General features: G+C 41.3%; 1 protein-coding gene across 1 annotated transcript in view; it reads left to right on the top strand.

Moving 5' to 3' along the window:
* The window catches only part of fras1 (Fraser extracellular matrix complex subunit 1), a gene marked incomplete in the record, with an annotated part of 341,960 nt that overhangs the window by 158,748 nt on the left and 168,863 nt on the right, over positions 1-14,349 (top strand). Inside the window, 3 exon segments of the mRNA XM_042220097.1 lie at positions 10,918-11,061; positions 13,540-13,680; positions 14,151-14,291. Coding sequence (XP_042076031.1) covers positions 10,918-11,061; positions 13,540-13,680; positions 14,151-14,291 — 426 coding nt within the window.

Below are 14,349 nucleotides of genomic sequence, written 5' to 3'. Positions count from 1 at the left end.
GGCCTGTATTTATATAGCGCTTTACTAGTCCCTAAGGACCCCAAAGCGCTTTACACATCCAGTCATCCACCCATTCACACACACATTCACACACTAAACTTCAAGCAGATATTTCGTGTTGCAGTTCGTGAAACCTCCACAGTGCTTATGCAGTACCTTTGGATAAGTTGTCCTGGTTTGCTGTTGGTTTGATGTTGTTGCTGCTTTGAACTGCTGTACACAGGTGGGCTTTGTTGATGGAAAGAAATTTCTGCAGGTGTTTTGCTGCTCTTTCTGTGCTCTTTTTCACATTTTTGATAAGGGCCTCCCTCCTAGAAACAGTAACAGGACTCCAGAATACCTTCAAATTGTAGAAAGTCTGTCTCACGCTGATCTTAGAAATGCTTTTCCTGCCATCTCCATGCATCTCTAAACTATTCTGAAATCTGTCAAGATCAAGACGTGGTCTTTCTAAAGAAGACTGACAAGCTAAATGATAAATGCATTTATTTATAGGGTAGGGGGGCACTACTACTCCCAGTCTCACCTAAATAATGGGAATGCGTGATTTTGTGTGGATTTGAAAAGGCTGTTGTTAGAGGGAACATACTTACTCACGAACTGTGAAGGAAATGTGTAAAGTATAGCTGTTAATTATGAGTAATGACGCTCATTCCAAAGGCCAATTAATACAAATGTCAGAAAAAAACTGATACCGATTCCAACCTGTGACGAGAAAACATTAAGTTTGTGTTTTCTTGCTTATAAACTTTGTGACTTCTTGCCAGCACGGAGATGCTTTGTAGAGTTGTTAAACTAAATTACTCCAGCTTTTAATGCCTGAGTTTTAATGGACTTAAAGCTTTTAATGCTAAATTGCTTTTAAAGTCAAAATTAGATTCTGAATAAACTGGTAACAGAAAAGCTTTTGTCCGTTTTTCTTTTGTTATTCTTAAAGCGTTTATGCAGGATAGATGGATCGATCCTCTGCAGCAGCAGCATAAAGAATACAAATAAACTGGTATTACTCAGGCTCAGTTCTCTATACATGAGTGTCCCTATTAACTGCTACTGGACGTATCTATCTCAAAGGTCTCCCAACATTTCTAGTCCTGGGCCAATAAATAAAACCATGGCTCGGTGAGCGAAAACCCTGTGGGATTGCTAATACGCTCCAAAATGAGCTCCTCTATTGAGTAGAGGAGACCTGCGGGGACTCCTGGGGATGATGGGTAGAAATAGGGAGGGGTGGGTTAGTGAGCAGAGAGTAACCACAATGTGATTACGGTCTTCAGTTGTGCAGCTCGATTCCATACCTTAATGAATATTGTCAGGAGGATTTCAGACCTCCCAGTGCAAAAGCTCGTTGAACATCCTTAAATAGGTTAGACAGCAGCAGGCAGCTTTGTTTTACGCTGCTTCCACACGCGTACTGTATACAGTAGCAGCTATTGGACAAGCCCTCTGTGGGAATTGCACTTCATGCATTTATGCAGCTTCTGTCCTGCGTCGTTGCCATTAGGTGTATAATTTGTAACTCGTGCATTAATCCAGAGTCTACAGTATGTTAATGCTGCAGGTATGCTCACAGCTGCTGATGTCTTTACCCTGCATGCATCCAGGTTTAATAATGTGCTCTATAGAGCCGAATTCTCTCAAGTGTCTCAGCCATTTCTTTTAACCGCCAACTTGCTTTAATGACAGAAGCCCCCCCCCTTTGTTTTTACCCAGCACACAGTTTTGTTTTGGAGAACAAAAGAGCGCCAGTGGAAAGTGGGACGCTGAATTATTGTGACTTTAAATCAGTGAATGCCTGCATTAAAGCTATTAAGGTGGATTTAGGCTGACTGAAGTCTCATACCAGCACTTGTTTAATGAGGAAAAAATAGAAGGAAGGGTTGAGGGAAGAAGCAGAGGAGATGGGAGCTGACAGAAGAAATGAGCGTGTGAGGTGTCTGGAAGGTGCCAGAGACATTTCTTGGCAGGAAGTCGAGACCACCCAGGACTCAGTGTGTCGCAGCAGGCCTCCCTGGGGGGATTTTTTTCCCACCTCCAGTCAGTTACTGAAAGCTTCATCCGCATGCATTCAAAGTTTTGGTGTAAATACTCGTGAGGAGCCTTGTGCTGACGCTATCGTACAACACCTGCCCCACATTTCTTCTTTTTTCTTATAATTGCACCGTGAGACTCAGTCACACTTGTAATGTTCACTTGTTTGGAAACGTACGCCGAGACCGAAAAACAGACACATCTGTCTTGTTCAGGTGCAGAGTACACAAAACCTGATTTCTTTCTCCCCATGGGTTTTTAACACTGTTTTTCGCTCCCTTTAAATTCCTCCTTTATTGCATTGTTTTGAACCTAAATGAGCTCTTCATCAAGTACAACAAAACTGTGTAATAAAGCAAGAATTTTAAGAGGAGCCGATAACAGGGTTACAAGTCCCAGCGGAGATAAAATCATAACGACATACAGCACTTCTGCAGATGCAATTACAGGAGGTCTCATTCCAAAGCATCAAAACACCATTAGCCTCTAAAGTCACATCTAAAGTTAGAGTCTGGATAAGTTTAAGAGTTAATCCCAAATTGTTAAAACATTTTTAAAAAGTTCAGTGTGTTGCTTTACACCTTTTATTGTGCAGAAAGGGCTATTTCCAGATAATGTAGCACCTACTAGAAAAGCTCCTGGTTCAATCCGAGCACCATCGAGGAGAAGCTGTCTCTTCACTTCAACTAGACAGACATTCATTTGGCATTTAGGGCTCAAATTCTGAGCATTTCACAAAATCATTCATCAAATTAATGATTAAAGGTCTGAATCTTAAAGGTCGATGTAGGCAGTACCTCATATGTAAACACGAGCTTTTAGTGTCTAAAAATAACCAAGTACTTCACATATGAAGTATAAACATAATAATGCTGGTGTGACTCTATAGCAACATGATAGTTTAATCAAATTTCTATTGTAGTGTGAAGATGTTTTTTTAATAGTTCATAATTTTTTTGGAAAACAACCTTTTTTTATAACCTTGCTGAAGTTTTAATGCTGACAAACCAATTTAAATGACCTTTTGTTTTTCATTCTTACACTGACAGTTTTCTTGAGATTAGTGTCACTGCAGACCGATGGGACCCTGGATACAACCTGTTCCTACTCCTCTCCTCTAGTGGGCGCTACAGAGCCCTGCACGCCAAAATAAGCAGACTTCTTCATTGCACATATAAATATAAATATGCTACATGTGCTGTTATTGTCTGTGTCATGTTGCTTTTGTCCGTCTTGTCTGTTTAGAGGAAAGAAAAGAACATCGCTCAGTTCCTCCTACGTGTGCACGGACTTGGTCAGTAAAGCTGACTCTAATAGATTCTGGTACATTTTTGTAAATGCATGACTTGGTTGTTATTTTTTCTGCATAATCTTCCAACATTTTATGCAGCGATTCGCTTTCTGAGTAGGTTTACGTGGCGTTGCTTTCAGTACCTGCATGACTCTATCGCTCATTAGTAGCAGTCACACAGCATTTTTAACCGCTTATTTAAATTTTGCATTTGAGTTGACTTTGTGGATGTGGCACTCAGAAAGTGAGGCGGCTATAGAAACTCTACAATTTCACAGCCTCCCTTCTGCTGTTGTCCAAAACGACCTTCACATAGAGGTATAAAAGCTTTTTCATGTGGAGCCATTGTGAGAAACCTGATTTTCCTCCTGTCTTCTTGCTGGGCTGATTTGAACCTTTGCTTCCACCAGGAGGAAAAATAGAGCTAAAAATGACTCCTTAGAAGTGAAATATGGACTTCATTAAAATTAAAATTTCCATGTAGACTTTGCATTTCTATGCCAATGAAACTCTCAGCATCCTCATCTCTTCCACCTTCAGCTTGGCTTCCGATGTCTTTGTTAGTGCCACAGTCTCCAAACCACACCCAGCAGGTCTCACTGCCATCTTGAAAACCTTCCCTTTCACTCTTGGTGCTGGTCTCCACCCACTCCACCACCCAGGTATTTAAACTCCAACCTCGCATTGCCTCCCTCTCATTCACCCATGTTTCTCATCTTGCTTCATTCCTCTTCTCTCCAGTGCATACCTGCACCCATCTCATCATCGATATAAACCCAGTGTATCACTGACTTTAAAGGCCACCTTTTGTGTATTTGTGAGAGCAGCTTTGCCAAAAGTGGAAATATTTGACACCCTGGAATTGAGAACAGGTTGGACTTTCAAATAAAAGCTCCTGTTTTTTGTATTATTTGCTCTCCATTGCAAAGCTGCTTTCTCCATGCTTAGCTTAATTGCTGATTCTCTCATGCCATCTCGTTTTATCACTCGAGGTTTGGAGGGGGTTGGTGTGAGCCACGGCAGCAGCAGCACAGTAATTGTGCATCCCCACCCGTCCCAGAAGGACAGAGAGCGAAGATTATCCAGTGCACTGTGTGACTGTGCATTCATCTCAACCTCGCCTGGTTTATGCAGAGTAGGCTTTAGAGGGGCTTTTTGGCAACTGGCCTGCTAGGATTACATTTGCTGATAACTTTACGCTCTAGGCGGCACAGAAAAATAAATTGCTTTCCTGCGAGGGGCAAGGTAAAGGACGTGTAATCCCCTTGTTGGCTCCAACCATTTTTGGATGCAGCGTGTATGAGCGCGTGTCTGAAGTGACCCAGTAATATAAATGTAAGAATCCCATCATGTACAGAGTGCTTCTCAATGTCTTTTTGCTTCATCTGCAAGACTACAGCTGCAGAGTATCTGATGCTGAAATGGGCAATGGTCCATAATTCAACAAAAGATTGTTTTTATAAATGATTTCATTTCACCACGGAGGATCAGTCATGCATAGGTGAAACAAGCATATCATCGTATTTTGGGCTAAGGCTATTATGGAGCCTCTCTGGACCTTTAGCACAATGAAATGAACAGCCACACGCAGAGAGAGGGGCATTAAAATTGAACGTATATGTGAACTAATGAAAAAAAAAAGCTGCTGGGAGAAAAATCCAGACTTGAACACAGAGAGAAAGAAAGATGACCAAAAATCCAGTGTGAATCTGTAGAGAGGGCAGTGGGCTGAGGCAAGAAGAAGCCTCGGACAGAGAAATGAGAGTATTATAGGGGAGAGTGAGACGGGGGGGGGGGATAGGCACACAACTTCAAAATCTGAGAGGTGGAAGGAAATAGGAAGAGTTGAGAAGCATAAAAAATTAAAAGTCAGATGGGAACCTGTCAGTCTGTCAGTCACTTCAGAGGTTTGGCTTTTACTCTTCACACACACAGTGGAGCAAAAACTTTCCTCTTCTGTAACCTTACATGTCCTCTGAATTTGGCCTTTTCTCATTCAGGTAAACCTCACTGTAACTCAAAGGAAATCAGGTTTGGTTTTATGCGATACAGACGTCCGTACATCAAAACTTAACACAAAAGTTTAGATTGATTTTCTGCCCTTGCTAGTTTGCATGCATGCCTGTGCAATATGGAGATGTACTTGGCAGGACTTGAAACGTTGCCTGTAACAGGTAATCAATCACAGAGAATTTGCTGTATCTGTCTTTAATTTTGACCAAGGTTTTTTTAATATGTGCTGAAGCTGCACAGGACTGTTCAGAAAACCTTTGGTGCATTCAGGTTCATCAGGAGACTGCAGATATTGGTTGAGCAAGAAATTGAATGTAGGTTTTTTTTGTCCCATTTGGTTCTTTAGCCATCAGGAAAAGCATGCAAGATCAACAGCGCACAATGTGCTTTGAGGTAGCAGCCAAGAAAGGTGTAGTTTGTGTTTATGTACACCTGTGTGGACGGGCGCACTTGTATTCAAAAGGTTTCTCCATGTAACCATCTGCTGGTGGGTGTGGGGAGCCATAGCCCCGTCCCCCAAGGCATGAAGCAGGCATGGAGGAGATCCAGGCTCCAGACATCCAGAGGCCCCAGAGTGCGAGAGCCCAAGGAGAACCAACAGAGGGGCAACCGTGCCACCCTCCTGGGAGGAGCTGAGGAGAGCCCCAGACGAGGGCTCACCCAGCAGCCACAGAGCAGAAGCCAGAGGGGGCTGGAGTAATGTGCCAGCTGTGTCAGAGTGCACAAAGCCAAAGGCATCAGCCACCGGCAGGGAGTGTGGTGGGAATTTAATGGAGTTTTCATCAGCTTGTTCTCAAGTTTTTGAAGCTGCATGTCAACATAAAAAGACAAAAATACACTCGGCTACTGTCATGTTCAGGAAACATGGTGAGACATGGTGACATATCCTGCTAGAAGCAGCCACCAGAAGATGAACACCGTGTGTATCTTCACATAAAGCTGTAGTGTTTAAATGATGCTCGGCTGGTAGTTTACCAAACTGTGCCTGCCATCTGATTCCATAAATCAAGACACATCAGACCAGGCAGTGTTTTCCAGTCTAGTTGTAACAGCAGTGGCACCTGGTGTGGTCTTCTGCTGCTGTTGTTTTGGATTCAGGGGTGCACTTCTGCCGAGCTTGGTTGTAATGAATGACTATTTGAGTTACTGTAGCCTCCTTATCAGCTCAAAGAGGTCTGGCCATTCTCCTCTGACCTCTGACACGAGCAAGGCATCGTTGCTCAGAGAACTGCTGCTCACCAGATTCTGTCTCTTTTTTGGACCTCTGAAAAGTTATCCATGAACTTTTAACCCAGCTGAGAAAATCTCAGTTTTTATTCTTAATTTGAAAAGATTAAAAAAAAAAGATGAGACAGTGCGAGCGAATTGGGTAAAAGAAATTCAGTAAATGTGAAGTTTTTAAGGCAAATCAAATCTACATGAAATATCCCTTATTTTATAAAATCTGGATGGAAGGTATCCGTCATAGAAAATCATGTGTGTGCGCGTGCGCAGGATGTTTTGATTAAATATAAAAAGTTTATAGTGATCCTGGTGGGGAATATGTGCAGATGATAAAGAGGAGGATGCAGAGAAAGTTATTAAAAGATACGAATGCGGTTACCTGAGGAAATCTGTATCAACAGGCACGAGGGAGCCAGAGATTTATCTCACACTGCTTTCCAACAACTTTTGCAATAACACAGCTTCTGGCATCTCCCATTAATTCACTCAGATTTTTATCAGCAGTTTTCAGTGACACTGATTAAATTAATTACACTTTCCTCGGCGTGATATTCACTTGTCTTGATCAGTTTTGTCTCACTTCTCGTGCCTCATTAATCCCCAGCCGTGGTTTATTTCTCAACTTTAACTTTTTTAGATCTACTGTTTCACTTTTAACCTTTGACCTTTCACAAAGGGACATCCAGTGAATAATAAATGAAGCTGTTAAGTATGTGTAAAGTGCTATCGTATTAGAACTTACACGACTTCCTCCTTGTGTTTTCCTTGTGTTTTGTCCGTTTGTCGCTTGTGTTCCTCACGCTGTGTTCTCTTACATCCCTGCCTCGATTCTTTTGTAAGCCTCCCAACTTTCTAGTGTTTTTGCTTTTTTCTGTCAGGCTTTGTTGGGCCCGTGTATCAGCTTAGTATCAAAAATTGCTTTTTATCGTTCTCCTTTGTCCTGTGTGTAGGTCCTTTACCTGAGCCTTGTAGCAGGTGTATTGGTGCTGTTCCCTTTGTGTGTGTGAGAGAGAGAGACTTGGGTTTCTGATCTTTTGGTGTCTGATTAGGCTGAAGCCTAAAAAACAATATGGCTGGGTTAACTAAAACATTGTGGTGTGGAGTAAAAGATGATTCTGTGTTTGTGATAAGCTTCACCGTAGTTTTGTTCCATATCACCGTGACTGCTTTGGTCTGGGCTGTCTGCGTCCTATAATTGGGTGTAGAGCTGGGCGGTAGAACGATAACGATATGTATTGCGATATAACTTTTAATCGATAGAGAAATTAAACTATCGCGATAGACTTCGCCGCTCTTGTCCTCCAAAAAAAAAAAAGAGAAAAAAATAAAAGGTCAGCCAATCCAAATTAAGTAGCGCAGAGCCGAACCAATCACAGCCGCAGCATCACGTCGCGTGACTTGTTACGTACAGCACAAGTGCCAAGCCGCACGTGTGTTTGTTTGGGAAGCAGCCAGCGGGTAATGGAGGAAATGAGTGTGCCGACTAGAAAAATCAACCGAGCGTGACCGAAGAGAAAACAGATGATGGTTCCAACGCCGGAGAGATTGTCGAACGGAAGAGCCATAGAAGTTCCGTAGTGTGAAGGTATTTCGGCTATTTCAAGTCTGACAAAAAACAGAGTAGCGTGCACTGTAAATTGTGCCGAAAGCAAGTCTGGAAATACAATAAACTGGTGCATGCGTCACACTGTGCGCCACGTTATTGTTTCGGTGAAATGAATTTCTACAATACTGTTACTGTTAATTCTACTCTCTGCAGTGTTTAAATGCTTACATATACACACAGTTACTGTCCCTCCACACATACGACTCGGTTCTGCTTCTATGCCCCAGCTTTGTTTACTTTTTCCCACCGAGGCTTCTAGACTTCTGATTGGCCAACATTTCTGCACGGTTAGGAATCTAGCGCCACCTGCTGCTTTGGCATGTTCATAGCAGCGTTTTCCTTCATTTCTGCCTTTATGTGTGGACGGGATTATTTTTTAAAACGAAAACGGAAAATCTCCGTTTTCAAAAATACCCGTGTACGTGTGGACGTAGCCTCAGTCTCTGACTGGAAGCGCTAATTCGTCATTCGGCTTTTGTCAGACTAAAGTAACTGTTAAAACTGTTTGAAAAGCTAGCTATACAACAAGGAGAGATTGAGAATTTCCTTTTAGTTCTCAGTTTATTTGATATTGACAAAAGTTAGTCAGTTTTGTCTGTTCTTCTGTAAAACAAACTAAGATTTATTTTTAGAATTAATATTTTGTTTCTAAGTGGAATTGACAATTTAGTCTGTTTCGTTTGTTCTATTTTGAAACTTAAACGCTTTAGCGGCTGCCTTTTGTGTAGTTTGCAATATTTGCCTTTATTTATCTGAAAAAGTCTCATGTTCCTTAAGTACATCTACCCTGTTGAACTTATTATGGGAAATAAATATTTAAATAAAAACAAGCTGCTGATTATTTCACATTTTACTTGTGAGCAACGGCACATTTAAATCTTACAAATATAGTTATTTGGCTTATATCGTGATAGATATCGTTATCGCCTGAAATGAAAAAAACATATCGTGATATGAAAAAATCTCATATCGCCCAGCTCCAATTGGGTGTAGTGGACTAATCTATATTTCCAAGGTTCAGAGTGCTTTAAAATGAGATCCAGCTAGGTGCTTACATTTGACAAGCTGAGGATGGGCAACAGAAAAGGCAGAAAATGAGATCTAGTCCTCGGAAAAATGAGATCCTGCACAGCTTTACTTAAAAAAGTCAAAAGGCTTTAGAGAGTATTCCTGATCCTGGTGCATTACGCTCCGAGTTCCTGTAAGAACTCCTAATATACAGATATTCTGCTGGGGTTCCTCATCCTTTCTGTTAACCACTTTCTCAGCTGTCACTGAGTGGGAAGTGGGGTGAACCCAGGATAAGTTGCCACTCTGTCAGAGACAGACCATTCACTTCAGCAAGTCTCACATGCATGTTTTAGACTGATGGAGGAAGTACCTGGAGAAAACCCAAGGAGAACATGTAACCACCACACTGAAAGGCCCAGAACCTTCATACTGTGGAGCAGCAGTCAGAACCACTGCACCACTCTGCCGTTTTTTTCCTTATAAAATAAATTTCTTTGGATTTCATGAGGTGAGAGAAACCGGTGAGCTAACAGATTCACTATCTTATAAACCAGCGTCGGCTTCCACCCATATCAGAATACATTGATCCAGTATGAGTGTAAAGATGGCGCCCAGAGGGAAATCCACAGTCTTTGCAGGAAGGATTCATGGACTTTGGAGGTACTTCCACAGGTTTCAGGATTCTTTGCAACTTGAGGGAAAGTTGGACAAAACCTGAACTTCACTGAGGTTACAATGTTTCCCAGATCATGATGAGGATGATGAACAGAAAAGCTTTCATATAAAGATTGCAGATTCTCATGAATGATATGTGAAGGTGACTCAGAAGAAACTAGAAGAAACCTAAAAGTGTAGTTTTCACATTCCTTCTGCATTTTTTTTTGTAGGTTTGTTTTTATCTGGTTTCTGTCAGTTTTATTTTGTAGCACTTGCTGCATCTGGCTTCATTCTGTGTGCCGCTGGGAAATCACAGGTAATCATACCAGTTAGTGCTGAGATGGGTTTTTTGCTGCTTCTGTTTGGGCACACACGAAGGGACACACACAGAGATAAAGGTGCAGGTGTATGCAAAGGCGCACAATCATCTCCCGCATTTAATCTCAAAGGTACTTTTAGCCTGTACGTATGTGCGTGCATACACGTGTGTCTCCCTCAGTCACACGCATGAACTCTTCCCGCACAGCTCGCCCCGTTAGCCTCCCACTCTGTGTTTGTCGGCACTGCTGTGAGGCTTGTTAGTGCTTTTTTTAACAGCAGCTAATAGAGCACCACTGATAATGGCAACTATGCAGACCACACAGACACACACAGTCGCACACGCAAACAAGCTTTATTAGATCCTGTAGATACTTGTTGAACGACCCTGATTATCTCACTTATTTTCTTTGTTGTTTTTACAACCTTGAATATTTTGTTAATGCACGAACTGCGTTATGGAAATAAAACTGTTATTGTAAAGGATCAGTGTTTTTGAATTATTTATACTGTTTACTACAAATCGCATGCAGTATATCGCAGAACTTTTGCAAACTGCGCTTGCAGGATTTGCATAATTCAGATTGTTTCTTCTACATTTGGCATGATTCAGGTTCTCCGCTACAATCACATTTATCCATTTCGACCTAGTCCCACCTACCGTGCTGTACTGTATGTGTTTCTGTTCAGGAAAGGGGCAAAAAATCAGACCTCGTGGTGCTTTAGGACTGAAAGCAAAGAATCTATTTTCTGTTTTCTTATTTTTCAGACTGTCACGAGTCGTGCTCGGAGTGTCGTGGGCCGAGTCAGCAGGAGTGCGTGTCGTGCTCAGACCTGGTCGCCTTGCTGAAAGACGGGGCGTGCGTCCTTGACTGTGGCGCAGGTTTCTACAGTCGAGAAGGCGTCTGCCACGGTAAAGCTGACACATATCCACACTGCAGCACTGAAGACATTTAGCTGAGTTTCAGTTTTGGCTGGTTTAGTGGAAATAGCACTTTTGCTGACGTCTTTACTAAAAGTAGTGCAACTCCACAGATGCCAAGCTAATATAAGATCCAACACAAAACATTAGGTGTATATATATATGCACGGATGGTTTGAGTACATCACCATCCAGAAAGCCCAAATATATCTTCTTTAAGGAATCAGTTTACCTCTAGCTTGTGGTGATTTGTGCACATGTAGTTTCGTTGGCCAGTTTTGAAGTTATCAGCTGTAGATGTGTCCACTTTCCCTCGAATGTCATGACAGTAAATGGCCACAAAATTGTTATTATATTAAGAGTTTTTATTATTATTATATATTAACTTATCCGGCCAACTGCTACCAAACATTCTAGATGGATAAACAGCACTATGAGCCGTCTCAGGAAGCTACAATCTCTGATTTGCCTCCCTCTGTTAATTAAACCCAACCAAAATGTTTTAGTTTGAATCAATGTGTTTAAAATACAATGATTTTATCCTCTACAGGTCGAGCGTATGGAAGCACAGAACTGCCAGCCAGGCAAAAGGAAATGAGGGTTATATCATATAAATATCTGATATATATACACACATATCTATAACGTGAAAACTTTATTGTTCTAACGATATACTTTTCATCTTTGAACAACATAATATCACTTTATTACAATATACATAACTATCACGTTATAACAACAAAACTTTAATGTTCTTACAATATAAATATTATTTTGTACGAACGAGATTATTATATTGTTTGAAAAATAAAGTTTTAACGTTAAAACATATTTTTTATTTTTCGAACATGATATATTTGTTTGCCTTAAAACATAGTTCGAGAAAATGGCTCGTTTATCGGAACTAGTTAAGTTGTATTTTATGCTTGGATTGAGGCATAACGTGTGATAATGTGATAGCTATGTAATAACATAACATTATCTTTTTCATATTATCATTTTTATATGAAAAAGTTATTGTTAGAACAATAAAGTTTTCACATTATAACATGAAATAGCTGCTTTTGTTTTGCCTGGTTGGCAGCTCTACGCTTCCGTACTAAAGTGAATAGACTCAGTGTTGTTTTTCTTTTTGTACTAAATAATGCCAGTTTCATTTTAGCCTTCAGATTTTGTGACAGTCTGTGATTTTCCCTTTTCAAAGATTTTCTTTGAACAGCTTCAAGGAAATGAAGCAAAAACCTTTTGGGAGAACTAAAATGAAGTGAAGACATGAAAACAAGATATAAACTTTTTGTATTTCTTTATAATAATGACTCAGACACCGTGGTTCTTCTGTAGAGGCGTTTTAATCCATTTTCTGTTCTCTTTAATGCAGCAGTTAGACTCTTTGTACATAAAGCACTTCAAATTGCAGGTAACACTTATGCTTTTAAATGTAATTTCTCCTCTGGGAGACTGGCGAGTGAATGGTCACATTCCCACGAAGTGCCGTTGCCCAATGCAGTAAACAGTAGACACTATCTGAGACGATGGAAAGTTTATTGTTAGCAGTGAACTGAAGGTGAAGATTTATTTGGGTGTCTTCCCCCCCGCGGAGCTTCCTGCAGCATCCACTCGGCATGATGTCAAAATGATAAGGCAGCAGTAGCAAACAAACAATTTAAAAAAAAAATACAATAATTAGCGATTCTCTCTCGCACTAATGAGGAGTCTGAGGCTTCTGAAATAAATAGATCCCATATGAATATGGATGCTTTCTATTTCTGAGTGGTAAGATGAGGAAGAGTAAGAATAGTCCCCCCTCAGGGCGACGGTGAACTTAGCCAAGCTCTTTTGGTTAAAAAGACCCAGAGGGATGGTGGGGTGGGCTTTTCTTCTGCTGTTGCTCACAGGACAGTTTTGAAGCGCTCAGTGAGGAGCCCTCTTTCAGAAAATGTCAAAAAACCAATGGAACTTTCTAGAAAAAGGTCAAATCCATTTGAACTTGCCAGCCAGCGCTTTGAGGCCTGGTTTAAAATGTCACCATCCTGAGAGAGCTGAAGGGCTTTTCCTCCGCGGGGCTTCCTGGGACTTTAGAAGTGAAAGATTTTCTTTTTTTTTTCATCTCAAGTATGCTGCAGCAAAACCACCTGCTGAGGGAACGGTTTAGTGAGTGTGTGCATGTTATGCTAAGATACCTCAGGTACCTGAGAGTGAAGATTTGATCCATTGTTGGATTTTTTTTAGATTATTTGTTGCCTTTTACCTCTTTTGTTCATCTTTTCAGACATCTGCTTTCCAGTTTCTGTCATTAAAAGTTGGACTCGTTGTTGTCTTGCCTAAGTGACTTTTGATTGTATTTGAAGGACTGTTTGTTTAGGAGACTTTCCTCTTGCTTGTAGATAATTCAGCCAGTTTTAAATTGACCTCAGTGCATTTTGTCATGCCAACAAAAAGCCATTAACGTTTACACGCTGCGCTTCACAGCCTGTGATTCGTCCTGTGCCTCCTGTTTTCCCGACAACCCCAAATGTATGAGCTGCCCACCGGGGACTGCCTTGCATCATGGGAAATGTCTCAGCCAGTGTCCAGCTCAGCATTACCTGGACAGCCAAAGCAGATGCAGAGGTAAGTGTTTGCTCTGAAGTGGAGATGTTTGGACATCATGCACAGCATGTTTGTCAAATAATAGCATATACATACAAACACCTCATACCTACAATTAAGAGCTTGTTGTGCAGCTATGTTACCTGGCACCTTGCAATTTCTGAGTCCACCATGAGCTCCTCTGTTTACAAAAGTATTCAAGGTCAAACGTGAGGCCATCTGTCCAACGGGTAAAACCCAAACCGAGACTTCAGCCCTATTAAAAGCTTCTCATTACTTTAATTAGAGAAGAAAACTTCTAAAATAAATCCTGTAACCTACACAGTTTGTGCCATTTTATTTAAGGGTCAAACCCTTAAATTCATACATAAATTTTACCAAATAGTTAAAGTGTCAGGTTCTACTGAGCTTACTAAGTTACTTCCTGTTTCATGGGTAGTTCTGTGTATCAGACTAAAGATCTTACATCCTTATTTTCTTTGTGTCCCCAGCCTGCCACAGCTCCTGTGCCTCCTGCTGGGGTCCCTCGGTATCCCAGTGCACCTTGTGTCCAGGCGGACTACTTCTCCACCAGGGCCAGTGTGTGGAGGCCTGTGGGGAGGGGCTGTATGCTCAGGACTACACCTGCCACAGTGAGAGTCTAAATACATTAATAAAGTATCCTGTTAAAAAAACTTTTCTTCCTTGTCC

The sequence above is a fragment of the Haplochromis burtoni genome, unplaced genomic scaffold (assembly GCF_018398535.1).
Source record: "Haplochromis burtoni strain Fernald_Lab_line unplaced genomic scaffold, NCSU_Asbu1 Contig_43, whole genome shotgun sequence".
NCBI lineage: Eukaryota > Metazoa > Chordata > Actinopteri > Cichliformes > Cichlidae > Haplochromis > Haplochromis burtoni.
The sequence above is the reverse complement of the archived record's forward strand: the minus strand, read 5'-3'. Positions and strand labels throughout refer to the sequence as shown.